Source organism: Pogoniulus pusillus, chromosome 4 (assembly GCF_015220805.1).
Source record: "Pogoniulus pusillus isolate bPogPus1 chromosome 4, bPogPus1.pri, whole genome shotgun sequence".
NCBI classification, from domain to species: Eukaryota; Metazoa; Chordata; class Aves; order Piciformes; family Lybiidae; genus Pogoniulus; species Pogoniulus pusillus.
In genome coordinates, this window is record NC_087267.1 from 13,849,996 (window position 1) to 13,876,376 (window position 26,381).

The 26,381-nt window shown below is 40.6% G+C and overlaps 1 protein-coding gene across 3 annotated transcripts; it reads right to left on the reverse strand.

The window, feature by feature from the left end:
- Positions 1 to 258: 258 nt before the first annotated feature.
- Positions 259 to 24,149, reverse strand: SLC38A4 (solute carrier family 38 member 4). Of its 3 annotated transcripts, none has more exons than XM_064142231.1 (16): positions 24,072 to 24,149; positions 19,043 to 19,273; positions 17,912 to 18,002; positions 17,332 to 17,447; positions 13,329 to 13,402; positions 13,119 to 13,211; positions 11,286 to 11,367; positions 11,111 to 11,193; positions 10,944 to 11,002; positions 10,275 to 10,553; positions 10,084 to 10,163; positions 8,909 to 9,009; positions 7,872 to 7,996; positions 4,009 to 4,153; positions 2,977 to 3,074; positions 259 to 1,536 (listed from the first exon to the last, which is right to left on the reverse strand). In XM_064142231.1, the coding sequence occupies exons 2-16, from the start codon at positions 19,159 to 19,161 to the stop codon at positions 1,435 to 1,437; spliced, it is 1,647 nt and encodes a 548-aa protein (XP_063998301.1). In that variant the 5' UTR covers positions 19,162 to 19,273; positions 24,072 to 24,149; the 3' UTR covers positions 259 to 1,434. The 3 variants fall into 3 exon arrangements, with proteins under 3 accessions (XP_063998301.1, XP_063998300.1, XP_063998302.1); XM_064142230.1 differs by lacking the exon at positions 24,072 to 24,149 and adding an exon at positions 20,741 to 20,794; XM_064142232.1 differs by lacking the exon at positions 24,072 to 24,149 and adding an exon at positions 20,741 to 20,773 and having other exon boundaries at positions 19,043 to 19,268.
- Positions 24,150 to 26,381: the final 2,232 nt, after the last annotated feature.

The following is a 26,381-nucleotide window of genomic DNA, read 5'->3' on the forward strand; positions in this document are numbered from 1 at the left end:
GTAACACACCACTTAACTCTTTTTGTTTTTTAAACCTCTCTTTTCTTTTTCCTGTCTCTTCCCCCCACCATGTCTTGAACAGCTGCACAGCAGGAGACACTTGAGGTTGCTTCTCTTTTGAACACCTTAATTATGTATGCCGTTGAATGCTAGCATAGGCATGGCCAATCTAGACAAGCTGAAATACACCAACTGAGCAGGCTACCCAAATTTGTCGTGCACAGTGGTAACACAGAACTTTGAGGCACATATTAAAAATTCTCAAGAGGAAAATGTCTTGCAATTTATTGCAACATAAGTAGTAAACATCTGAATGTGTTTTTTACACAGGTAATAAGGGCTTGCTACAGGTACATTTTAAACGCCGATGAACCTTTTACAAACCCACCAATTTGATATTTTATTTTCTTCCAAGCAATATTAATTGTGTGGCTATGAAAACAGAGTGACACATAAAAAATGGTTTCACAAATTATTTACCACAGGGTAACATTTTAATAACTAGAGGAAAACAAGAAATTATGTACATAAATATATATATATTTATATTTATATATATATATCAAATTAACAGTTTCCTGCACTGAACATTTATCAAATACACAAGTATTGAAAAATACTGGGTAGGGTGCCTTGTGGTCTCCTCAGATTCAAATAAGAATGGAAGACACGTTTCTGTGGAGGATACAACTTGTTCAGTGATGCAAGCTCACACAAGAATTAAAGCAGAAAACAACAACAACTCTCCCCCAACAGAAATACCTGACCTTTCCAGCACAGGCATTTTTACCAACAAAACACAAGTCCTCAACTATTCCTCAAGCACAAGCCCCAGCACAGGGCCTGTGCCAGAAAAGATTTAGTCTACACAACAGCTGCCACCTGCCAAGGGTGATGAATTTGGGCAACAAATCTGGTGCTCATCTTTGTCCATTGGCTTGTCGAAGCCATCATTTTTCTGATAGACAAGTTGGTATGGATAAGTCAGTTTTCAGACCTGCTACAGAAACCGTACCCTTTCTCTTGAAGCGTGGCAGCCAGTCCCATGAGATACAGGCAGAAAACAAGGCAATACATGGTTTTCTGCCCAAGAACTTCCCAGGGTTCTAGGACCTGTGGTTACTAGCACAAGGTTGAAGAGGGTGACACCAAGCTATGTTTGAGAACTATGTACACAGTTATTTTGGTTTTGAAAATAGTAAGCATCTGTACCATACATTTCATTTCACCTGGCCAGGAATGTTAAGCTCAGGTTCTTAATGCATAAATAATGACCCTTAATGAAAAGGATGATGTAGACTTCAGAGACCTTACCAGAAACTGTCTTCAAAATATTGCAGCTACTAGCTAGGAATAACAGTCCTGTTTTGGTGTCCTTCTGAGCACACAATACAAACATCTATGGTATAAAAAGCACTTGGTTGTCTCTGCAGGTTAGTGATGTCCGGAACTTGGGGAAGTGTAAATCCAGTCCATTACAATAAGCGTCATACTCACAATCATGAAGATTATGCCAACTATGAGAAAAACTAGGGCCTGCAATTGGGAAATAAAGTTTTGTTAATAAAGTATGTGACTGAGCAAACTATAGTTCACAGACTGCCCCACCACAATCACATTTATGCAATGCCTGGGGCATAAGGTTGGGTAATTCCCTGTGACTGAAGCCCAAATAATGTCATATAGGGCTACATGAATCAAACTTAGTCCTGTATGAAACTCAGTCCAAGAAACCTGGGCTTTACAAGACTAAATCTGGAAAAAAAACCCCCAATCCACATCATTATTACAAATGACAATAAAAGATATTACAGAAGTATGTTTTTTCTTTAGAAACTGACCAATTTTTCTTTAAAAGCTGACCACTGTCTCTGAATCAAGAACAGCTTCAGAGTTAATTCTTTAAATCCTTATTAGACAAACAGGTAAGCTCATCTCTTCTCTGGAGGCATTTCTCTGTATATTCAAGTGATTCAGACGCTTATAGTCACCCTTTATTTTAGCAGGGCTTTAGTTTATCACAATCTGTCCACACTTAACAATATCATGCTTTGCAACACAAATTCTAGATGTGCCTAACACAGCAATGTGAAGGACAAACAGAGAGATATCAAAAAATATTCACTGTCTATAACAGCAGCACCAAAAGTGATAAATGAAAGTAATTTTATAATAACAATCTTTCTCTTTTTATACTTGGCAGCAATGTGATTCCATGACTTTTATGAGCAAGTATATACAAATGTATATATGTACAGTTGTGTCATCTGTTTACATTGTGTGCCTGCAGATGTATTTAACCAATGACTCTTCCAATTAACTTTTCAAAAGACAGCTCTTGGGTAATATTGTTAAATGTGCAGATTCAAGGTGAAAGGTACAAGTGCAGCAGTCCAGCATGACATATAAACACATGCAGATATGTGTCCTGCAGGTGTATGGGAGGTGTTCAAGAAAAGACTGGATGAGGCACTTAGTGCCATGGTCTAGTTGACTGCATAGGGCTGGGTGATAAGTTGGACTGGATGATCTTGGAGGTCTCTTCCAACCTGCTTGATTCTATGATTCACTATTAATTATTTCTGCAGTACAACTTCCTTCTTAACATTGACCTCAGATCTTCCTGTTAATCTGCAAATGGCCTTCTAGCATGAACCAGCATCTCCTTTTGCACTGTGTTGGTATTATTTATGCAAGTGTAGGTGTTAGCTAGAGCTTAGACTGCATTAAATAAAACCCTTAAAATAAAAATGAAAGTTCTAACCTAGACTATGCTGTGTGTAAGTAGGGCACTAATGGTTTTGGCTCGTAGAGCCTGACTCTTTGTGCTAAAGTGAATCACACTGCTGGACCTGTATTCTGAATGAGAAACTACCAATTATGAGCTGGATGCTGCAAGTCAAAAGGTCTGAGTATTTGTGGCCAGTGGAACACACCCATCCACCCTTCCTTCTGTAGTTGGTGCCAACCCCTTACCCCAATCTTCTGGGGAGACTTCATGGGCTCTTTCTTGACAAGCCGTAGGTAGAAGGCAGCAGGGAGGATGAAAATCAGCATTGTAGCAGAAGAGGCACCTGTAATGGAAAGAATAGTTGAGTACTGGTCTCTGACACATAAGCAATGTTGTCCACCTGCATGTGGAGAAGTAGCTGCTCTTTCAAGCCTAGATGTACAAAGATGCTCTTTCAAGCCTAGCGGCACAAAGACCTCCATCTGTAGACAGCACTTGTGGTGAGAGGTAGATGTCCAAATGGGCACTTATGCCCAAAGAGACACTTATTACTGAGAGGACTCATTCATACTGTTATAGCTACCTGTGACATGGATGTCTGCATGTGAGCTGGTGTGGTGAAGTGAGGACAAGCATGTGCTCCCATGAAGTTATAATCCTGGGAAGCAGGTGTTGAAAAGAGGCATAATCTGTGTCCTGGAAGTGCCTACTCCTCTCATCTCTGTGTGGTGATCCAGGTATAAAAAAGCAGGGAGGGGCAAAAAAACCCTGTATTGAGTATAAACTATGAAAAAGGCATAAAGCCCGTGCAAGAGTCTCTCTTGAGCAGCTGCATTCTTGAGTCCTCAGCAGCTGAGAGCATGGAGACTCTTCATGGTCAGAGACCAAAACTAACCAAAAGAAAGAGGCAGAGAGCTAGCTATGAATATGAAAATTGTGTAATTTTCCTCCTTTTTCTAACATCATCATTTGGAAGTTAATACATTTTGTCTGAGGTATAGATGCTTGAAATCCATAGAATTCCCTCTCTTCCACATGTACCAAGTGCCTTTTTTTTGTGTGAAATGGGAATTCCTCATCAATTTACAGAGGTTGGGTAGCTGTGTTGGTAACTGTGTCTGTCAGCTGTTTGGCAATCTTTATTTCCCTCTTAACTGTATTTTATCTTTATACTATTCTACTGTATGATCCAAACTGAGACAGTCATCCAGGCTGTGAATGTAAATATGTTGTGGAAAGGATTAAGAGAGTAAACAAAAAGTATTTATGAAACCTACCAATGAATCCAAAGATGTCTTTAATAGTTGGGACAAAAATTACAAGGAGGTTATTAAAAGCAAGAATTACTGCTGCAATCAGGAAATGTCTTATCCAGCTGAATGGCCTTTTGGGAAACAGTAATGTGCTGATAGATGAACGGATCTGTAAGAGGAAAAACAGCAGGGAAAGTAAAACAGTAATTAATTTATCTTTGCTTTTCACATTCAAAAACTGATCTGTGGTAGTTACTTTTGCTGGGAGAAATTCTGACTGCAGAAATGTGTTTGCAAGTCTTAGATTCCCTTAATGTAATCTCACTCTGACATAGGTTTCTTGAGAAGTGGGGTCATATCTTAATGCAGAAACTCAAATATTTGCAATGTAAAAGAAAGCCAAGTAAATAGGGTGTAAAACCAGGAACATAAAATCTCTTCAATCAAAAGATGTTAATGCCAGCAAAAACATCCCCAAAGAAACCCCTAATATCACAGTATCACAGTATCATCAAGGTTGGAAGAGACCTCACAGATCATCAAGTCCAACCCTTTACCACGGAGCTCAAGGCTAGACCATGGCACCAAGTGCCACGTCCAATCCTGCCTTGAACAGCTCCAGGGACGGCGACTAATATGAACAGTAATTGGCAGGCAAGAAGTGCATGAGTGAAATATGAGTTACTGCATTCCTGAACCTGATCCCTCTGAAAATCCCATGGGAGTTCTGTCATTTATTTTTGTGAAAGAGTGAGCATATGATTGTTTTATTTCCATTAAATATATACATATACATATCTCTGTCTCTCAATATAAGAGCACATTTTTCAATGCCACTTGGAAATTCTAAACCTAAAATCTGTTGCAGAAGATATTTCCCACCCCCGTGCTTTCTCACACAACACAGAGGGAGGTTATTTTGTGTTTTCATCAGCAAAGATGGTAAGTAGAATAAAGGTGAAAAGCAAATCCCTTTAGTGGATGGAGATAGTGTTTCTCTGAAGTACCATGATTAACTTAAAAGATTTGAAATGCAGAAGCTGAACAAAAATATTTTTACACTGAAAAAAACCCCTCAAAATTAATTTCTGTTTGGTTGTGTTCAAAACAATGGAGAAATGTTTCCTGATGAGCTTGGTAGACTTGGAGCCCATCATTTGAAAACACAGCATGAATTTTGAGTTTTACAGAGAGAGGCAGACAGCAAAAATTTTATTCAGTCCCTGAGCTGGTGTAAATGAGATTTCTTCCACCAAAGAACTGCTGCCTGCATTCCTGCTCACTTATTGTCAGCATCTTGTGTATTATTTCTCATGTGACGTAGTCCTTAAACTGGAGCTATCTAACTGAAGTTTTGCAGTGACCAATGGCAGATGCTATGTTTAGCAATGCAAAAATCAATCTCTCTCTTTTTCTCTTTATTTTTCAAGAATAAACTCTGACTATGGCAAGATATAAATACAGCAGTTGATTAGAAAAAGTCGATACAACTATACTGCTTATTTAGAGTAATTAAATCTGCTGAGCTGGCTGTCCTGGTAAGCCATATAAAATTGTTTGATATTCTGGCTTACAAGGAAGTGATATTTTCTTGGCAGTTCTTTTAATAGGTCAGTTATTGCTGTGGTGTGTATCTGCTTAGGCTTTACATGTTATTCAGGTACAAAAATGACTGTGCAGAATGCTAAAAGCCTGATTGTGTAGAGATGAGACCTGGAAGGCCAAGGAATGGCTAGAGGCCTGGCAAGGGATGCAAAGAATAACAAAAAGGGCTTCCATAGATACATCAGCCATCAAAGAAAGGGTAAAGAAGTTTACCCTCTCTGAGGAGTGAGAATGGAAAGCTGGAGTCAATAGATGAGAAGGCTGACGTACTCAAGAACATTTTTTGCCTCAGGCTTCACTGAATGTCTTGTTCTTCCTACTCCCAAGTTGAAGGACCACTAAGTGTAGACCAGCGAGGTAAAATCCCTCCCACTGTCAGGGAAGGTCAAGTTCAAGGCCCCTGAGGAACCTGAATATACATAAATCTGTGAGACCTGATGAGATGCATCCCAGTGTTCCGAAGTAATTGGCTGATGTAGTTGCAAAGCCACAATCCATAATATTTGAAAAGTCTTGGCAGTGAGGTGGAGATTGGAAGCAGGGAAACGTTACAACCATTTTTACAAAAGTTAATAAGCAGGACTCTGGAAATTAGCAACCTGTCAGCCTCATCTCTATTTCTGGGAAGATCATGGAACAGATCCTCCTGAAGATTGTACTAAAGTGCATGCATCACAGGGATCTGATTCAAAACAGTCAGCACATCTTCACCAAGGGCAAGTCCTGCTTGACCAAGCTGGTGGCTTTCTGTGATGGTGTAACTACATCAATGGAGAAGGGAAGACCAACAGATGTCATCTCTCTGGACTTTTGTACACAGTTCCCCATCCCCCCCCCTTCTCTTTAGACTAGAGAGATGGATTTGATGGGTGAATTGTTCACTGGATAAGGATTTGGTTGGATGATTGCATCAACTGTTGGTCAATGGCTCAATGTCCAGATGAGATGGGTAACAAGTGGTGACCCTCAATGGTCTGTAATGGGACCAATGTTGTTCATTATCTTCATCGATTTTACAGACAGCAAGACTGAGGGCAGCTTCAACAAGTTTGCAGATGACACCAAGCTGAGCATTTGATAAGACTGAAGGACAGGATGCCATCCAGAAGGATCTGGACAATCTGGAGAGGTGGACTGAGGAGAATCTGATGAGGTTCAATAAGGCAAAGTGCAAGGTACTGCACCTAGGTTGCAATAATCCTCGATATCAATACAGATTGGGGGGGTGATGAAATTGAGAGTAGCCCTGCAGAAAAGGATTTGGGAGAACTGGTGGATGAGAAGCTGGACATGAGTGAACAACACATATTTGCAGCTCAGAAGGCAAATTCCATCCTTGGCTGCATCAAAACAAGCACGGCTGGCAGATCAAGACAAGTGATTTTGCTATTCTGCTCTGGTGAGACCTGCTGGAGTACTGTGTCCAGCTTCAAGAACCCTGATACAAGAAGGACATGGACCTGCTGGATTCAGAAAATGACTGAGAAGATAATCAGGAGGCCTGAGCACTTCTACTAAGACTGAAAAAAAGGGCTGTTCAGGGTGAAGAAGAGAAGGATCCTGGCAGACCTTGTAACTACATCTCAGTATCTGAAGGGACACCTGCTTATGTGGCTGAGTCTTGGCTGCCTCTATTTTCTGACGCTTGGCTTCCTCCTCTGTTATAGGCTCTAGTATGCAAGACGTGCATAGGGTCTGTGCCCCTCCACTTTTGCAGCCAGGTCTGGCAGTCTTGCACAGCACACGGCCTGAGCTGCACGTGTCTGGAATTTGAATACTATGGTAGATGTCTATGTGTGCATTAGAAATCTCATAAGTGGTTTCAGTATACTTCCAAGCCTTTGGTACTTACACTGCTGCTCTGATAAATATAGCACAGGGAGAGCTAGAGGGAGACAGAGCAGTTGTTCCTGGTTTATTTCTTATTGATTTATAAAGATTGATTTCATTGAATCACACAATCATAGAATTGTCAGGGCTGCAGGGATCATCTAGTTCCATCCCCTTGCTGTGGGCAAGAACACCTCACATTAGACCAGGTTGCTCAGAGCCCCATTCAACCTGGCCTTAAAGACCTCCGGGGATGGAGCTTCCACTGTCTCCCTAATTTCAGTCTTTCAGATTGCAAATGTAGCTAGCTAAGGTTCTTGCCCTGATGAAACTGCATAGAAGAAAATAGACTCTCACAGATGAAAACTCTTCAGTTAAAGGCTATGCTGAGTCCTTACTGTCCGTGTGTATGGGCAAGCCCCAGTTTCAGCTTTGGCAGCTGTGTTACTTACGGGAAAAAGGACAAGGGGCACAGTCAGGGTTACAGCCACCAGCACTGCCAGACGAACTGACAGCAAGAGAGTGTCAAAGGTGTAAACTCTGGTGTATGTATGAAGTAGCTCATCTTCAACTTCTCCTACAAAAAAAGAAACAGAAAGGAGTTAAACCACTTAAGCAATATCTGCACATGCAGAAAGGTCTTTATATTGCAGTCAGATAAGATTAACTTTGGCCCAGCTGCTGTCATCAGATACATGCTATGGGCTAGGCATGAAAGAGGGATTTTCCTAGCATGACCAGTAGAAGCCAGTACTTCATTCAGGAATGATGAGAGTAATGCAGGTCTGAGGTGATGCTTTGTATGCCAGCGCCTCTAAAAATAGGAAACAACTCACTGAGCTGGGAATAGCTCGCTGATCTCTACCCAGGCATCCCAGCTCTTGCCTCAGTGACAGAGAGCAGATTGTGCTGTGTCATTTGCTTCCCTGCTGTAATGGGGAAACTAATGAGGTAAAAAGAGGTGGCGTTGGCATAAACCAGTGAGCGAATACAGGGGCTGCTCTGTTTACCTACCAGTTAGTTTAGCTCATCCATATTTTTTTTTTACACTAGAATGATTTGCACCTGTTTTTCAGCATAGATAAAGCTGAATAAGTGGTGTCAGATCTAGGGTGGATAGAACATAATAATGTAATGTAAAACTGTCAAGCACCAGACAGTTTTTAGTGTGGTCACTCTTGGTCTTTGCCAAGAGCCAAGTTTACAGCAGCTTGTTGTCTGAGTTTACAAAACTAAGACATGCACAACTGGTCCCTTTGGTAGGTGTTTCTGAGTCTCCCCTGAGTGAAGAACCTGTGGCTTGACAAGCTGGGTAGGTTTTATTGCTTATTCAGGAGTTTACACACTGTGTGTTAAGTGTGAATGATGTTTACATGTGTAGTTAAGCCTACAGAAGACACATGAGCACTTGAGTCTCAATGTGATAGAACCATCTTGTCTGCTTTAAAATGAGAGGAAAAATTCTGTGGAGAACAAGGATTTGACCTACCATAGAAGGTAAGATATCCAAAGAGGGCAGCCAGAAGATACATGATAAGCATGCCAGTGATGGAGATGTTTGAGACATTCTGCATCCGCTTTCGAGAGCGACTGAAGTAGAAGAGAAAAAGAGTAACAGAGTAACAGTGCTGTTGTTACAGAGCCTCTATTTGTACAGGAGGTACTCTGACAAGCCATAGCTCTACTGACACTGGCTAGTAAGCTCACAGAAGGTAGATTGGGTTTAGGGAGCTCTTAACGTGTGCAGCTCTGTGCAGAGCAACAGAGACTTGCAAGATGGTGTTGAAAGCCCATTTCTGCCACACTCTTGGTGACAACACATAAATGTGCTACATTGTTTTGTATATAATTATTTATATACCGTTGATAATCTAAGACATGGAGTAGCTGAAATCACAGGGCAGGTAATAGTAATAAACATGAGCTTTCAGTGAGCTCTGTATGAACACACCCTTATACCTGCACAGGGCTCTTCTGCAGTTAAAGAAACTCTTGCAGGTCAAATTCATTTTTAGAAATAGTTTGGTTAAAGATTTGGTGTAAGAAAATCTTCAGCTTATAGAACCTGGAGCCACGTTCCCAAGTCAGTTCAGAATGTTTATTTCCTCTGAGGTTAAACCAGCTGAAATAGGAGGTAATGGGTCTCAGCCTACTTGAGTTTGGCAGCAGTGCCTCTTGTAATGCAATTCTTGCTGCTGAAAAAATATGTGTCATCTCTGTGGTGATTAAATCAAGTGTATTTGATAAGCAAAACAAGGCTAGGTGAAGGTCTGTGTAAGACTCCCAAACTAATGGCATCCCAAGAAACCTTAAGAGTAAGCAGCAGCTGACCCAGACATGGAATTCACTAAGATTACTTTTAGAAACCAGAATTATCTACTCCAGTGCAACCAAGTTCTCCAGCATATTCCACACCATTTGAAGGACTGTCCAGATTCCTTCTTTCCTAAGTAAATATTGATCATTCTGATCTATCTGAACAATGGTTCTCTGTCACCAACATCTGCCTATTAGGTCAAAGCAAAGCCAGTATCCTGTTACTAGGAAAAGAAATAGTTCATTAGCAGGTGAATGTCTATACACCCTCAAGAGATGGGGAACATGTAGAAAGTGATCTCTAGCTATGGTTAACTGGAAGTATGGGACAAAATTTAAGAACCTTACTCTTTCAGTTCACTGTATATTGGTAGCACCTCAGGGTGGCATACGAATGCAAATGCCAGGATGGGTATTGCATAGGCAGTCTGTAAAATAAAGCTCCCATTAGTAAGAGTCGTCACTGCTGTACCTCTGACTTTTGGCAGTTTAGCTGCGGTACAAATGGCCAACAATGAATTCTACTGAATTTCCCTTACCCGTGAGTTGAACACAAAGTATTTTGGCTGACACAGGTCACTACTGTCACTGTGTGCTTCATATTCTACGCCACTTCTGGGGGCAGGATCTTTTGGCTTCTCAAGTCCTGGCAAGCGCCCAGCTGTGTTGTCCAGCATGAAATTCACACCAGAACTGAGAGACTCGTTTGGTAACATGATCAAGTGCATTGGTAATGTGCTGTTGGTGGAGGTCCAGTTTTCAACCTCGTGGTTGACAACGGGAAGAGGACAGGGTATTTGGGATTTCTTGAAGATTACCTATGAAAGAGCAGACAATGTCATCAGAAGACTACAATCATAGAGGATCACACTTAGATCCAGAGCATGCCCACATAAATATATGCAGTCACATAGGAGAGGGGCAGGAAAGAAGGGGAACAAGAAACCAAGTGTTAGCGCTTCTGTTTCTCTTGCAAGAATTTGTTGTTACTCTGCTGTTGTCCTGCTTTGATTTCTATTCTCGAGTGCCATTTTTAAAGGCTGATTCTTTTTAGTCTGGCTTCATTCAGCAATAAGCTTGTTGATCTGATTCTCTTGCAGGTGCTAGTCTAACATTCATATTAAATTATCACGGTAAGAAAGGTAACAGCGTTGCACTGTGTACAGGCTCTCTGTTTGCTTAGAGACAATATCCAAACAGTCACCTACCACACTGACAAAGAAAACCATACAGGTCAGCGAAAACCCGCTTGTATAACCAAGATAACCTGTGTGGCAAGAAAAAGAAAGAAATAAAAGAGTTCAACTGTAGATGAATTCACAATCCTAAATAATAATAATAAAAAAAAATATGTTAACTGGGGCATTGAGCTTACCTAAGCTCTTCAGAAGGGAGAGAGGAAGAATAACCCCAACTGTTACAAGTATGATGAGGTAGTTCCCATTTAGGTACCATTCCCTGAAGGGGAAGAATAAAACTCTTCAATAGCTAGAACTGACATCAACGTTAAAAATTTTCATCTGAGGTTCATGTTGGGCAAAGATACCTACCCAGAGCTCTCCTCAAGTTTCATAAATGCTCTGATCACTTCAGGTAGTTCATATTTAATAATAAAGAGGTAGCTTGACATTGCTGAAAAAAAAAAAAAACAAACCACAACCCAAAGCATTGCCAGAGAGAGTTCCAATAAAAATGATTTGTTTAAAAAAAAACTAAAATCCTGCATTAAAAACAATGCTGGTTTGGGAAAACAGATTTTTACTAAAATAGACACCTGAGTTTTGTAACTAAAGACATATGTTCCCTTGATATTGTTATGAACATGTCCTGAACGACATCTAATATTCACTATTAGATTACTATATAATTATTACTGAATTAACACCACACTTAAATCACTGTTCTGATCAAATTTATACTCTTAATTTTCCCCTTTGCTTTTCTTCTGTAAATATGTTAGGTTTTTTTTTTTTTTTGTTTTGTTCCCCCCCCCACAATGGACCTTGTTAACTTTAGTTGTTACTGCCTCTACATCTCTTTATCTACCTTTCTCCTCCTATTCACAGCTTTTGTCTTCCAGTACTCTGTGTATATATATTAAAAAAATCTACTTGTCAAGATTTCTGATGGAAGAGCAGACTCCTATCCATCTCATTTAAATGTGCTGCCAGAGGTCATGGGTTTTTTCAGTTATTTTACACTGACCATAAAGAAGCCTTTAGAGACATATAGAATCACAGAATCAACCAGGTTGGAAGAGACCTCCAAGATCATCCAGCCCAACCTAGCACCCAGTCCTATCAAATCAACTAGACTATGGCACTAAGTGCCTCATCCAGGCTTTTTTTGAACACTTCAGTCTAGTCAAGAAAACTAGAGGAACAGAGGAACAGCTTTTCCTCTTTAACAGGGAAGCATGCTTACTTCCTGAATTAATCCACAATTGATATCCAGGCTTGGGGGGGAGGGGGAGGGGGGGGGGGGGGGGGGAAAGAAGGCTGTGGAACAGGGTCTCTAGTGACCAAAATCAAAAAGTCTCTTGCAGTGGAGAAATGCCTGGGTATTAAAGGTGTTCTAAAAGAACAGTAATGATTTGCCAATGGAGATTTGCAAAACATGTCAAGTTCCAAGAGAGGCATCACAGAAAAAAAAAAAAAATCTATATGCATTTAATTGATGAATGGTGCATTTAATCTATATTTGAACTACCTCTCTTTGTGAAATCTGGAAAAAAATTACAAGTTCCTTTGAGCTTTCAAATATGGTGTTCTTCAGTCTCCTAAAAGGCTTTTCCAGGGCAGTAAAGTAAGCTTTGTTGCACAAATGCATCATCCTACCACTACTACTCATAGGTAAGAAGTCTCCTGGTCTAAGAGGATGGAGGAGGTTACTTGATAGACATTTCACAGCAATGTCACTTTTACACACCTCAGCATCTTAGAGAGATTGTAACCCAACTTTTATTCCAAGAAGAGAATTTGGATGGAAAATGAACTACTGAAGAGTCTTTCTTTTGTAGAGAACTCAGAACCATGTGCTGTTCCTTTTAGGTGAGAATAATGTTTTCTAAACTGAAGCAGATTATGTCTAGTCTGAGCTATACTCAGTGAAAAGAAATGGCCAACTCCCTGAGGACAGTCAGCCAAGACATTTTAGCCATCATTGAGGACTCTTCACTGGTCATGAAGAGATCCCAACCAATTAGCTTTCACCAGTATCTGAAGTGCCAGATAGCTTAAACAGGACAGGAAAAACTCCTCCTGTCCTTCCTTATTCCAACAGAGTGCATACTGCACCTGGCTGAACCATTTTAGCCAGACAGAAGGTGGCAATCATCTGTGCTTTGTAGAAAGGCATTGAAATGAGAAAAGCTTGTTACTTACCTCCAATGTTCTGCATTGTAACAGAAACGAAAACAGCACATGTCCCAGGCCAGCCAAATGCCTTTTCTCCCAGTTTTTCATATATTAGTGATCCTGGAACAAACACAACCAAATCAAACCAGAAACATTGGACACATCTGAGCTTCATTCCAAGGTAAAATTCATGCATGCAGTAGGGACTCTAAGTTAGTCACAGCCTGCTCCTCATACCTCCTTCTTTTGATGTCTTCAGTAAGAGGTGAACTGAGTAGAGTGACAGTATTGCTACGCTGAGCAGCAAAACTCTGCAAGGCAAAGCAGAAATAACAATCCCAAACAGGACATCAGAGACACTGAGTTGATTTGAATGCATGATTGTTCATTCTCATGATGTTCAATGCGTAAACAGTTTTCAGCAAGTTTGTGCTCTGGACTTCCAGGAGTAAATGCAGAGATAAGTGTCAACTGTAGCTTACTTGTGAGTGCAGCTGCATCTATAAAATCCAAAAGCACCTCAAATCCAGTTAAGTGCCAGTTCTGTGTTATTCCACAAGGACAGACTCTTATATCTTAAAAGATAAGTCTAAAGTAAGCAGATATCTCTGTGTCAGGTCTTTTGTCTCTTACAGGCTCATTGATCCCTCATTTGAATTTCTCTCCTTACTCAGATATTAAACACTTCCTCCCACCCCACCCCAAAGCCATGACATTGACAACTTCACTTGTAGCTCCTGGTTAGTTACTACTTTTCATTTCTGCCTTGCCTCCATGAAGTCAAGGAGTTTAGCTTGAGATGACCACTTTGCAAAGTACATTAGAAATCTTACATAATGCTAAAGGACAGCATGACATTGGAAAATCTGCTCTTGGAGCACTTGCAACATACTCTTCCAGCTCAATCTGCCTGAGGGTACTGGTGTCTGAATTCATCAATTCTGATTACTGCCATCTTCCTTCCACATGTTTGTGTCCTATGTGATTTCAGGTATCTGCCTCTTGTGAACTGCTGGTGAAGAATGTAGCTTTGTACATTTTCAGGGCACAACACTGCAGGCAGCATATCTTATTACCACATCCATCTTGTCATCAACCTGAACAAGTGTTGATGCAGAAAGGGATGCAACGATAACACGAGAGAGTTGGAAATCCAGATATGGCTTACTGCATGGAAGAACAGAAGGTTGTTCCCACCCCTTCTACTCCACCAGACATGCAGTTTGGTGTAGATACAGGAGACACTGACAGCCAAGATCAGAAATGAGTTACAGTCTAAGAGGAAACACTGGTCCTGGGGCCAGGTGGTGGCTACCAAACCATAACAATGTTCTGTGAGTTTCTTTCTTTGGGAGAGACATACAGTACTACAGACTCTTTATCATGATCATGTCTCATGCTGTGGGCTCATGCAGTGTGGTATGGGGGAATCATATCTGAGGTCTCAATATATCCTGAGAAGATTGCTGTCCTTTTTGATCAGGGGCACCTGTGCAGCTGCCATTGAGACAATATCTCTATGTCCTGACACATGAGTTGTGGTAAACCAAAACTATCCTGGTTGCACATTCATGCCAGGCAGCAGAACTGATGTTTTGCTGCACGCTCCATGCCATTGCAAACCTCCCCTTTGTGAGAGGATGATGCAATGGGAACTTCTGTAGCGCTTCTGAGTTTTAAGAACCCTCTTTTTGCCTTCAACTTTTAGACCATCTTCCAGCATGAGACACTTGAGGAACATGAGAATAGTAAATTACAAAAACTTAGACAATGCTACCATAATTATATAAATTAGAATCAGTGTCCAACAATTTCCATTTAGTAGATAGGATTTTTCCATCCAGCTAAAATAGGAGAATACAGAAACCTCCAGTAAGTGGATGCATTCCTTCCTCTACCTGAAGGGAGAATGTTCACATGCAGAAAGTACAGAAACAGTATAATAAACAAAGCAAGCTATAGGTGGAGACATCCTTTGTTTCAGCTTTTTAAGGATCCGTAGTGTTGCTTTAGCATTACTTTTTCCTTTAGCATTGCCTAAAGAACGAATATCATTAGGCTCACATCAGAGTTTGTTTAGCCACATGTAAATGAACAGAACCTTAAAAATAAAGATATGGCAAAGGCTATTTTCCCCCCCCTCTGGTGAGGCTTGATGTGTCAGTTTTATTTCCAGAGATAACTCATGGCCATACTACTTATACAAGTGATCAAAGAAACCTGGAGGAAAAAATATTCTACATTTTTCTGACTCTAATGCTGTCAAATTTTGAACTGGCTTCCATTTTTGTATCTAAACCATATGAGTGCGGGTGATGGGAAGTACTTATCCAGGACATCTTTTGCATCTACAATTAATTTGCAGTTAAAAATTCAACTGGCTTAACAGGCAGTGCTTCCTAGCAACTGGAAGCTACACATAGCATTTAAAATGTTGTTGCTGACACACAGACTCCAAAAGAAAGAAGTTGTATAAAGATAAACATGCAACCTGATTTAAAGGCTTGTTAGATTGCAGTAATAAAAAGCAGCAATGCCCTGTTATCATACAGTCCTGTCATACTCTATACCAGCATCAACAGGGATTAAAATTAAGGCTTCTGTTAAAATGAAACCCAGTTACTATAAAAGGAAAGCCAACTTTTTTTTTTGGTGCAGTCTGTCCCGTTTTATGAGATTAGCCATAGATTAAAAACCTTCTCATGGCTACCTGTTGCTGTCTATCAAACCATTTTGTATAGATACTGGGTGTCAGCCACATACCACAGGTGTCATCTGTGCCTACAGAGTACAAATAGACTTGAGAGAGTAACATTAAATCTGAATAAATTCGTGAGTTGTTGTGCATGCAAAGCATGCTACTGTTTCATAGAATCCTAGAATCAAGCAGATTGGAAGAGATCTCCAAGATCATCCAGTCCAACCTAGCACCCAGCCCTATCCAATCATCTAGACCATGGCACTAAATGCCTCAGCCAGTCTTTGCTTGAACACCTCCAAGGATGACAACTCCACCACCTCTCTGGGCAGCCCATTCCAATGCCAATCACTCTCTCTGGGAAGAACTTCCTCCTAACATCCAGCCTATACTTCCCTTGGCATAACTTGAGACTGTGTCCCCTTCTTCTGTTGCTGGTTGTCTGGCAGAAGAGACCAACACCTATCTGGCTGCAACCTTCCTTCTGATAGTTGTAGACAGCAATGAGGTCACCCCTGAGCCTCCTCTTCTCCAGGCTAAACACCCCCAGCTCCCTCAGCCTCTCCTCATAGGGTTTGTGTTCCAGGCCATTCATCAGCTTTGTTGCCCTTCCCTGGACACGTTCCAGCACGTCACCATCTCTCTTGAATTGAGGAGCCCAGAACTGGACACAGGACTCAAGGTGTGGCCTGACCAGTGCTGAGTACAGGGGCAGAATAAGCTCCCTCGTCCTACTGGCCACACTGTTCCTGATGCAGGCCAGGATGCCATTGGCTCTCCTGGCCACCTGGGCACACTGCTGCCTCATCTTCAGCTACTCTCTACCAGCACCCCAGGTCCCTTTCTTCCTGGCTGCTCTCGAGCCACTCTGTCCCCAGCCTGTAGCACTGCTTGGGGTTGTTGTGGCCAAAGTGCAGAACCCTGCACTTGGCCTTGTTCAATCTCATCCCATTGGCCTCTGTCCACCCATCCAGACTGTCCAGGTCCCTCTGCAGTGCTCTCCTACTCTCCAACAAATCAACACCTGCTCCTAGCTTGGTGTCATCTGCAAACTTACTGATACTGGACTCAATCCCCTCGTCCAGGTTATCAATAAAGATGTCGAACAGAACTGGGCCTATCAGACATATCTTGTATTCTTCTTCCATTTCCACACACTGATTAGGTAGTTAGGATGATGTAAATATATACTTTATGGGTGATTGACTTCCCTTGATGAATTCCCATACTGAACCAGTGAGACTGTCATTGTTGTTTCAGGACTGCTGTACTGTTCTTCCTCTCTGGATTTAACTGCACAGTATCAATTCAGTTTTGTTCCTGATACAAACCAGGACTAAAAGCAAATAAACAATAAATTCATTTGTCATCAGTGAATGGTTCCTTGCAGTGCAACTAAAATGTTTTCATTACAGATGATCTTACGAAACCTTAAAGCTAATAAAATGAGCTTAATGTATCCCTCTGACAACAACAACAACAACAAAAATTAGCTCCTGCTCACTGCTTTTACTTCATTTGCTATTCTTTGTCTGTACTTACACAAAAAGGATAATTCCTGTGTTGGCCATTGCATAGGAGAGCCCTAAGATGCCGCTGCCCATAATGGCGTTGCTGAGGTTGAAAGAGGACATTCCAAAGGATGTTCTGCCCCGGTGCTGTTGGGTTCAAGAACAGAAAATAGAAATTAAATTGCATTTCACTGGGCAAAATGGACTGATTATCCTTGTCACAAATTTCCCCTGTGTTGGATCCCTACAGGCAGAGTTTTGTCAAGGTTCCTAAGCCCACAGGCACCTGCCATCATAAGGAGTCTCTTTTACCCTCAAAGCCAGCTGTGCTGGTAGATGTTTGCCTCTTCCCACGTCTCAAAGGGGAGGAGGACTACATTCTCAATTGGTAACTGAGGTGACATAGAGACAACTGACTGTGTTGGCCAGTCTCTACAGAAATACATGTTATTATTTGATACATTTCCAAATTATTATTTATTGTTTTCTCTCTTATTTTTTTTTTTTAAATTCAGATGACTTTTTTTCCCCCCTCCCACTTAATTTTTTGTAAAAAAGGATTCAGGTCAAGATTTATTTTGTAATTATTGTTAAAAAGGAATAAAACTTACATATTCTTCTTTATATTCTTCCAATTTCTTTTTACCCAGATATCCATTTGTAAGGAACTTCTGACTTTCTGCATCATCACTAGCAAATGGACTGAACATTAAAAAAAAAAAAGATAAAAAAAATAGATAAGGAAGGTTTATAACACACATTATGTACAAGTAGTGTCTTTGATCATTAATGAAATCTTTCCTGTGACATTGCAATGAATATTAAAAACCCCTTCAAAAACAAACCCTTCATTTCTCCTCTAAGATTCTCACATTCAGTGGCATATTCAGTAGATCTTTGTTTTGCCTTGGAATTTCGTTTTAAATCCAGTAATCTTCAAATGATATCTGATTGCAGATGATGGAAAGTAACAATTCCTTCCTGCTGGCAATGTGCTAAAGCTGACCATGTACTTGACGTCTGAGGAACAAAAAGAAACCTTGCAATCGCCCTGTTGGAGATATGTGCAGTGGTGTTTGGCAAGCTGCAAACTGGAGGCTTGTGGAAGGTTTGGAGAGTGATTTCCCATTGGAATGGGCTGCCCAGGGAGATGGTGGAGTCACTGTCCCTGGAGGTGTTCAAGATAAGACTGAATGAGGCACTTAGTGCCATGGTCTAGTTGACTGGATGGGGCTGGGTGCTAGGTTGGACTGGATGAGCTTGGAGGTCTCTTCCAACCTGCTTGATTCTATAATCTATTTTCCATCGCTCAGGTGCAGATGCTGTGGTGGCTACTGCTGGGGATGCCTGAGAATGGGCTGTCCCTGTGGGAGCACCGAGATGCTGTCCTCCATACCTTATCCTGAAAACCATTCATTCTCTCAGCATACTTAGTTTGCACTTCCCTGAGAGTGTGTTAATTTACATGTATACTGTCTGCTTGGGATGGCTGGAAACTGCCAAGTGGGGGCTGGGGCTGAGAGCCTGCAGAAGCAAGGGAGGACCTGCTGTTCTGGGCACACCATCCTCCAGGACACCAGGCAAGGATGGTCAGAGCGGTGGGAAACACTGACTCAACAATCACAGTAATTTCAATGGATCACTTAGGTAAAGTTTTTAATCCCAGATGCCACTACTGAAGATTGTTTTCCAGTTACTGCTTCCTAGCCTTAGCCAAATAGCCTTCCCATTTAAATGCTTACCTCCTAATGGCAGCCTTTTCTGAATCAACCAGCTCTGTGTAGTTGTCTTCGAGGCTTTCTCCACTGTTGCTTTGATCATCAAGTTCGATGTTGACTTTGTGCAGCTCCATGCGATCCATTAGAGCGGTCAGCGCTTTCCAACACACACGCTAGCTTCTTCAGGGTAAACAGCACCGTGCCTTCTGCTTGCCAGTCCTCTCTACCATGTGGAGACTGTCAGAACGCTCTGTTCTGCAAACAAAACACAGAACAACTCATTAGAATTTTCCTCAAATTAGATAAACCAGTGTGAATCACTGGGTTTGTGTTTGTTCTTGGTAATAGCATTAAGAGGAGAAACCATTGTAGACCAGGAACATTCTGGTCAATCATAATGTCCATTTTATATGTCAGCACTTGGTCCTTCTGTCTCCCTCGAAATGGTAGAGTGCAGGGGGCAGTGGATGCACAGTGGATGTGCAGCACCTAGTAAAATTATAAAGCCAACAGAAAGTAATTTCTTGAACTCTTGCTTTTGAATTTCAAGGGGATGGTGATGCAGAAGTGTTTGCTGTTGGAAACTAAAGGAGTGTATTGGTGTTTTCCTATTACTGCTTCAAGACATACATACTCTTAAGGGAAATTCTCACTGCTTTAAATCATTTGTTGTGAGATTAATGCTGTCACAGATTTAAATGTTTTGAAGTTTTGCCCTTTTCACTGGGATCTGACAGAGGTGTGCATCTTTTCATGGTCACTTCTTTGATGGTCATGAGATGCAATTCTGATATAGCAGTTTCTGGTTTTCAGTATGTCTATCTTTAATTCTTACTTGTCCCATGACTAGAAGCTCTGTCTCACACAGGGTTACTACACGGATAGAAGACTGGCAATATTTCTACCACAGATAAAGATAAAAAGAAATCATATGAATAAATTCTCCACTCTGTTTTTATATGGACAAAAGGAAACTGTACAAGACAAAACTACAAAGAGGTCTTCATCTCTGGGATTTCTGAGTTTCATGCTACAATCTCATCTGCAGATGCACATTTAGATTAATTTGTTCATTACAGGATTCAAGGGGAAAACACTGCCAGAAATGTTCTAGTTTTACAATACGTTCCCTTTACAAACATATTCCTTGATACATTTTATATTTCTATTTCTCAGTTGAGGAGAGAAAGGAGCACACTGGTGAAAGGAGCAAGCACAGACGAAAGGGCACATTGCTGGCACACCTGAGGCCAGAACTGCATGCTCCTGGCACTTTAGCTACTATCCTTCAAGCTGTGTTTTGATCCACTGCATTTTGTGGAAATAACACACGTTAAGTGCAACCCAACACTGTATAATAACATCAGAAAACTCTGCAACAAATAATTTCTGTGTCTGGCTCTTTGTAACACTAAACCTGCAATTATTTTATAGCCTTCTTTTCTAGTTTAGCATTTACAGATTTATAAGTCCTTGATCGATGACCAGACCGCTTTCTCTGCTATTGATCACATGCTGATCTAAAGAACATCTACAAATGCATTTGTAGTGACAAAACGTTAGAATGCTTTGGTTTAAAATGTAAACTTTAAATACCAATCCTGGAAGCTAAAGCTGACCTCAGGCCAGAAATTAATTCCTTGCTTCTTACTCAAAACATTCATCTAGACCAGACAACTAAAAAGCAAAAGCGATATCAGAGTGCATTAGGAGATTTCCTACCGGAGAGAGAGGCTGTGTTTACTCCTTTCTGCGGCTGCACTGGGAGTGTGCATGAGAGGGTGAGTGACTTGGGCACCAGGGCAGAGCTGCCAGCACTATCATTTCAGTGCTTAGGCAGGGGGGGAGGGGGGAGGAGGGGGAGGGGTAAGCGGCAGGTTTATAATAACTCCAAGAGAAAAAAAAAAAAATAATATCCCCCCTCAAATGGAGCCCTCACACTCATAGTTTCATTCACAGAGCCGTCTCGAAATGCAGACACTGCCCTGTCTGATAAAGTCCTCCCAATTCCTGATGCTAATTTTAATGAGTGGTGTAAAAAGCAAACAAACCTGACTTCACTTAGCCCTGTTCTAGCAAAGAGTAAAATCTCCCCCATGAGTGCTGCCCAATGCATGTTGGAGAAGTTTCTTCAAGAAGTGGCAGTCCAAAAAATAGAGATCTTCAAAGAGCTGGGAAACAGAGGAAAAGTAGAGCAGAAAAATTTCCAGGAGTTAAGTTGCAGAGAGATTAGACTGAGGAGGAAATTCCACACAGCACAGCAAACACAGTTTCAAAAGGGAAGCAAAAAAACTGACTTGAAATAAGTTAGAACAGAAAATGTTCCTATGAAATATTTACACAATCAGTCTGATTTGTAGATGTCATTAGTTGTGGAATTCCTGCATAATGATTTTCAACCTTCCCCCCCCCCCCCCCCCCCCTTTTTTTTTTTTTTAATCAGTGAATTCCTAAAAGTTTTCTGGTAAAGGTGCAAAGAGTCAGGTGATAAAATTAAATCTGTTGAGAATCTGTATTCTTGCAGTTGTCACTTTTTAAAGTAAAGCTCAAGAGGGTTGCCATCCATGACCTGAAAGCCATCTGACATAAATTTGAGTGGGATGAGAACTATGACAACAGGCTTGGTACTAGATGTGAATCCTGCTAACCCTAATAACTGTTCTTACAATCAACGGTGCCTTTGAATTTGAGAAGTTGGCAGAGCTGTTTCTTGGTAAAAATCTGTATCTTCAAGTTCCTAATGCTGGAGAACTGAAAGGTTTGACAGGACATTGAGGTACCAGTAGCAGTACCTCTGAGGTACCAGAGGAATATAGAATGAGTGGAGCTGCCACCCCTTCACCTGAGGAGAAAATGGACTAGCTCTGTGCCTCTCAGTTTGCTGCTCAGTCTGCAAAATATTGCCTAGAAACATAGGGATGCAGTAGCTGGGGATGCTACCTGGCTTTGTTTAAAATAAAATACTGGCTACAACTGCATGCTGTACCATGCCCAAGACCACTGCCAGTACTGGTAGATGGATACTCGATTGCACTCCTGCAGGGGTTTGTGCTGCCTCATCTTCTGCTTCTGGGTAATGACCCAGAAAGGAGTTGGTGGCATGATAAAGCACAACCACCAAGGCTGGGCAGGCCTGGGCCCTGCCAGAAGCTTAGCACATGATATTGGATGAAAACCAGAAAAGTTCATCTTCTTTGAGATTTAATGCTTTCTGTATCAGAGTTCAGAATTCGATGTCTAAACCCTGTTTTACACATCCAGATCAATCATGACTTTCATATCTTCCTTTCCCTGCAGAGGAAATGCGTAAGTCTGGAAATAACCCAAAAGCTCCACATTTCTTTCTCCTTCCCTTTAGTTAAAATCAAGATGTTTTCCACTTACATTTGCGTATAGGAAAAATCTCTCAGCTCTACAACTTCCCATAAACTTGACTTCAATACAATGGTAGTTTTGTTTTCTTCTGGCATTTGATTGAACAGAAGAGATTTTTCTTAAATTATGACACTGAAATGGAAATAGTTGTTGCAAAAGAGATTCACTTACTATTAGAGGGAAGTTATTCATCCCTCTTAAAATATTTTTATCTTCAAGTACTGTTCTGCATAATTTATTAAGTAACAGTTTTCAGCAATGATTTAGAAAATTATGACATTTTTGGCATCTGATTTCACAACGTTATTGATTTCTGTCCAGTGCAGTTAGGACACTGGAAGAACGGACAACCATTGGGCAAATAATGCCAGGTCACAGCTATGATGAACATTTTAACAGATTTCACAGTATCGAGATTTCTAAGCTCTGCCATAGCACCTGATGTAACAGATTTCGCCATGTTTCTCATATTCAAAACAGCAACTTTGTGATATTAACATCTGTGCAGCTGTTTCAACACGAAATAGGTGTCGCCACTGCTAAACAAACACTTAACATGCAAAGCCTGTGATCACAAATTTAGTTACTTGCAGAAATATTAGCCAAGCAAATCAAGAGCTTTGAAAAATATGGAGAAGTTAGTTAAAGATTGCAAAGGAAAGCAAGCACTCGTTTCTTAAGTGGTAAATTTTAAACACCTTTTGCTGCTTCTCTGGTTGCTAGATTTGCTAGGTTTTGATTTGCTGTAGGAAAAAAAAAGGGAGAAAAAGAAAAAAAGAGAAAAAAAGCTAGATTTGCTAGGTTTTGATTTGCTGTAGGAAAAAAAAGGGAGAAAAAAAGAGAAAAATAAGCTAGATTTGCGAGGTTTTGATTTGCTGTAGGAAAAAAAAGGGAGAAAAAGGAAAAAAATAAGCTAGATTTGCTAGGTTTTGATTAGTTGTAGAAAAAAAAGGGAGAAAAAGAAAAAAAAGAGAAAAAATAAGCTAGATTTGCTAGGTTTTGATTTGCTGTAGGAAAAAAAAAGGGAGAAAAAGGAAAAAAGGAGAAAAAAAAAGCTAGATTTGCTAGGTTTTGATTAGTTGTAGAAAAAAAGGATAAAAAGAAAAAAAAGAGAAAAAATAAGCTAGATTTGCTAGGTTTTGATTTGCTGTAGGAAAAAAAAAGGGAGAAAAAGAAAAAAAGAGAAAAAAAAGCTAGATTTTCTAGGTTTTGATTTGCTGTAGAAAAAAAAGGGAGAAAAAAAGAGAAAAATAAGCTAGATTTGCTAGGTTTTGATTTGCTGTAGGAAAAAAAAAGGGAGAAAAAGGAAAAAAGGAGAAAAAAAAAGCTAGATTTGCTAGGTTTTGATTAGTTGTAGAAAAAAAAGGATAAAAAGAAAAAAAAGAGAAAAAATAAGCTAGATTTGCTAGGTTTTGATTTGCTGTAGGAAAAAAAAAGGGAGAAAAAGAAAAAAAAATTAAAAAAGGAAATTAAAAGGCCAATTTTCGTTCCTCAAGTAATACCAAAGACAATTGATGACATACTGGCATTCCAGGTCAGTAAATCTTAAGGAACCAATTCTTCACATTGCACTTAAGTTTACAGTTTAGTTACATTTCTAATTCTCAATTTCATACATGCGGCCAGTGTCTAAAATACATTGATTAAACTTTGTGAAGAAAAAGAGCTTTAGATTTACCTCTGAGCTGAATGGGTTCTCTCGGGTCCCTTGCTGCGAGGGATGTATCTTTTAGGAATTGCACCTGTAACGAAAAGTTTGCTCATGTGCAACCTAAAGCAGTTGGACAGTGATTTAAAGACAAATGGGAGTGTATCAGATGAGCCAATCACCGGCTGCTACACCCAACAACTCCCTTTGACAAACTTGCGTCAGCTCTTTTTTAAAAAAAGAGGGGAAAAAAAAAAAAGAAGAAAGGTAAATCAGTTTATTGGAGCACACCGAGGGCAAACATCTCAGTTACCAGAGCTATTTGCTCTCTGAGCTTAGCCCTGTTACAAAACGCGTATCCACAGAATGCTTCCCCCACGCTTCATCATGCTTTCGTTTGACACTCTTGATTTGTGAGTGATGCGTGCATATTGAATGTGCGGTAGTACAATAAGCCTGGAAAACAGGATCTGGGACTCAAAACAGCTAAGGTTTTCCAAACTGCTCATTGTGTGACTACAGAGCTGCAGCTTGCAATTGCAGTGTGGTCAGAAGCGTATGCTTTCAAAGAGCTCGGTTGACCTAAGCTTCAGTTGCCAGTTGAAATATTTACTGTAATTGCAATTGTGAAGGTATATGTCAAATGACAAATGTTATTCATTCAATAGCATTTTAGACCCGTGGAGAAATATTTAATTTGCTGTGAGGTTCCTGTAACACTGCAGAATTTTCAGTCTTTCATCCCATTACATAATTACCACAATTGAAAAACCCCAGACAATCCCCTGGCATTCCCACCTGTGTAGACTTTGTGATTAAAGCCCTTAGAGTGGCCTGAGTGTGAAGACAGGAAGGCAAGTGAGGGGATGTAATTTTTAATTCTTAGAGTTTCCTGCAGAGCACTTCAGTTTGCTTTAGCCCAGGCTGGGTGACAACCTGTGGGAACTCAACTGTACTCCGTTGTGGGAAGAGCTTCTGTCTGCTTGCTGCCAGCGCTGGTTGTGGTTCCTCCCCTTCAAAAGAATCCTGGTTCCAATACAGACTCAGACAAATAGTTTAACAAAAATAAGCATGGTCTCTCTCAGTTCTGTATTTCCAAGAAAACGCATCTGATTGTAAGGCTTGCCATTCCACATGATGCCAAAAACTGTACAACCCAAAGATTAAGGAGGCGCAAGGTTCAGAGCTAGAGAACCTATCTTGCTTTAAAATGATCTCACGTAGTTGTAAAATGATCAATTTTTTGGTCTTAAACCAATTGAAGGGACTTGGTCTGAAAGCTGCACTTGTTTCCATTGCATCAGCTGCTTAAATGAGGGAAAAGTGGCATATGACAAAGAGTAGGTGTCCTTGATGTATTAAAGCAGTTCTCAGTTGGTGTTTGCCATTGTCGGGGTGAGAGGAGCAGAGCTGCAGGAGGGACTGGGGAACGCAGTCCTGTTCTCTTTGTGCCTATTTGCTTTGCACATTTGACAGGGCTATGGTTATAGACAGTTCCCTCATTGCACTGTTATTCATGCGGGTGTCTCATGTAACAACAGGGGAGAGAAAAACATTTCTTAAAAAAAAATGAAAATAAGATTGTAAACCATAAAGCAAACAGCAGGAAGATCTGGGGACACGTGTCCTAACAAATCAACAACAGCTGTGAAAACGTCTTCTGATGCATTTTTTGAACTTCATGAACAAAAAACAACCAAACAATAATCAACATCAGAGTTCATCTCCTCTTCAAATATCACAAATATGAATGTCTGTATTGGATACCTATTGTGCCTAAGCAGCATGGTACAATTCTCTCTGTAGCCACACCAGAGTACTTGGGTGTTTCTTTCCTCATTGCATGGGATGGAGTCATCAGGATTGATAGAGCTTAGCCGTGTCCCTGCCCCAGTACCTGATGCCCCAAAGATGCCAGGCAGAAAAGATAAATGGGTAGGTGGGTGTGGCAGAAGCTGTCCACATGCTTGTGGTCAACTTTGTCTGCAGAAGAGAGGCCAGTTGTATTAACATGGGGTTTCTTGACAGTTCTTTCTGACTATCCCTGACTAGAAGAGCATTGCTTAATTTTCACCAGGAAAAGACTTCTCTCAGCAAAGCAAATGTTGGCAAGATGCTAGACTGCATATCCCTTTCTATCTTGTCTTTAGCACTGCTGTGTTTGACCTCACTGAAGAAAATGTATTTGCTAGGATTGCTAGAGATTGTTCAAGGGTTTAAAGGAGAGTACATATTTTTTTGTTTTCTGGCAAAGAATAGGAATAAAATCTTAATTATAATGTTGGAACTGCTGAACAAAAGAAAGCACAACCTTGTTGTACTAGTTACACCCATGCCTGT

Coding starts and splice junctions, on each gene's coding strand:
- SLC38A4 (XM_064142231.1), bottom strand. CDS start 19,161: ATGGATCGCATGGAGCTGCACAAAGTCAACATCGAACTTGATGATCAA. Junction 18,003..19,042: donor GAAAAGGCTGCCATTAGGAG/GTAAGCATTTAA, acceptor TTTAATGTTCAG/TCCATTTGCTAGTGATGATG. Junction 10,554..10,943: donor TGGTTTTCTTTGTCAGTGTG/GTAGGTGACTGT, acceptor GCTCTTTCATAG/GTAATCTTCAAGAAATCCCA.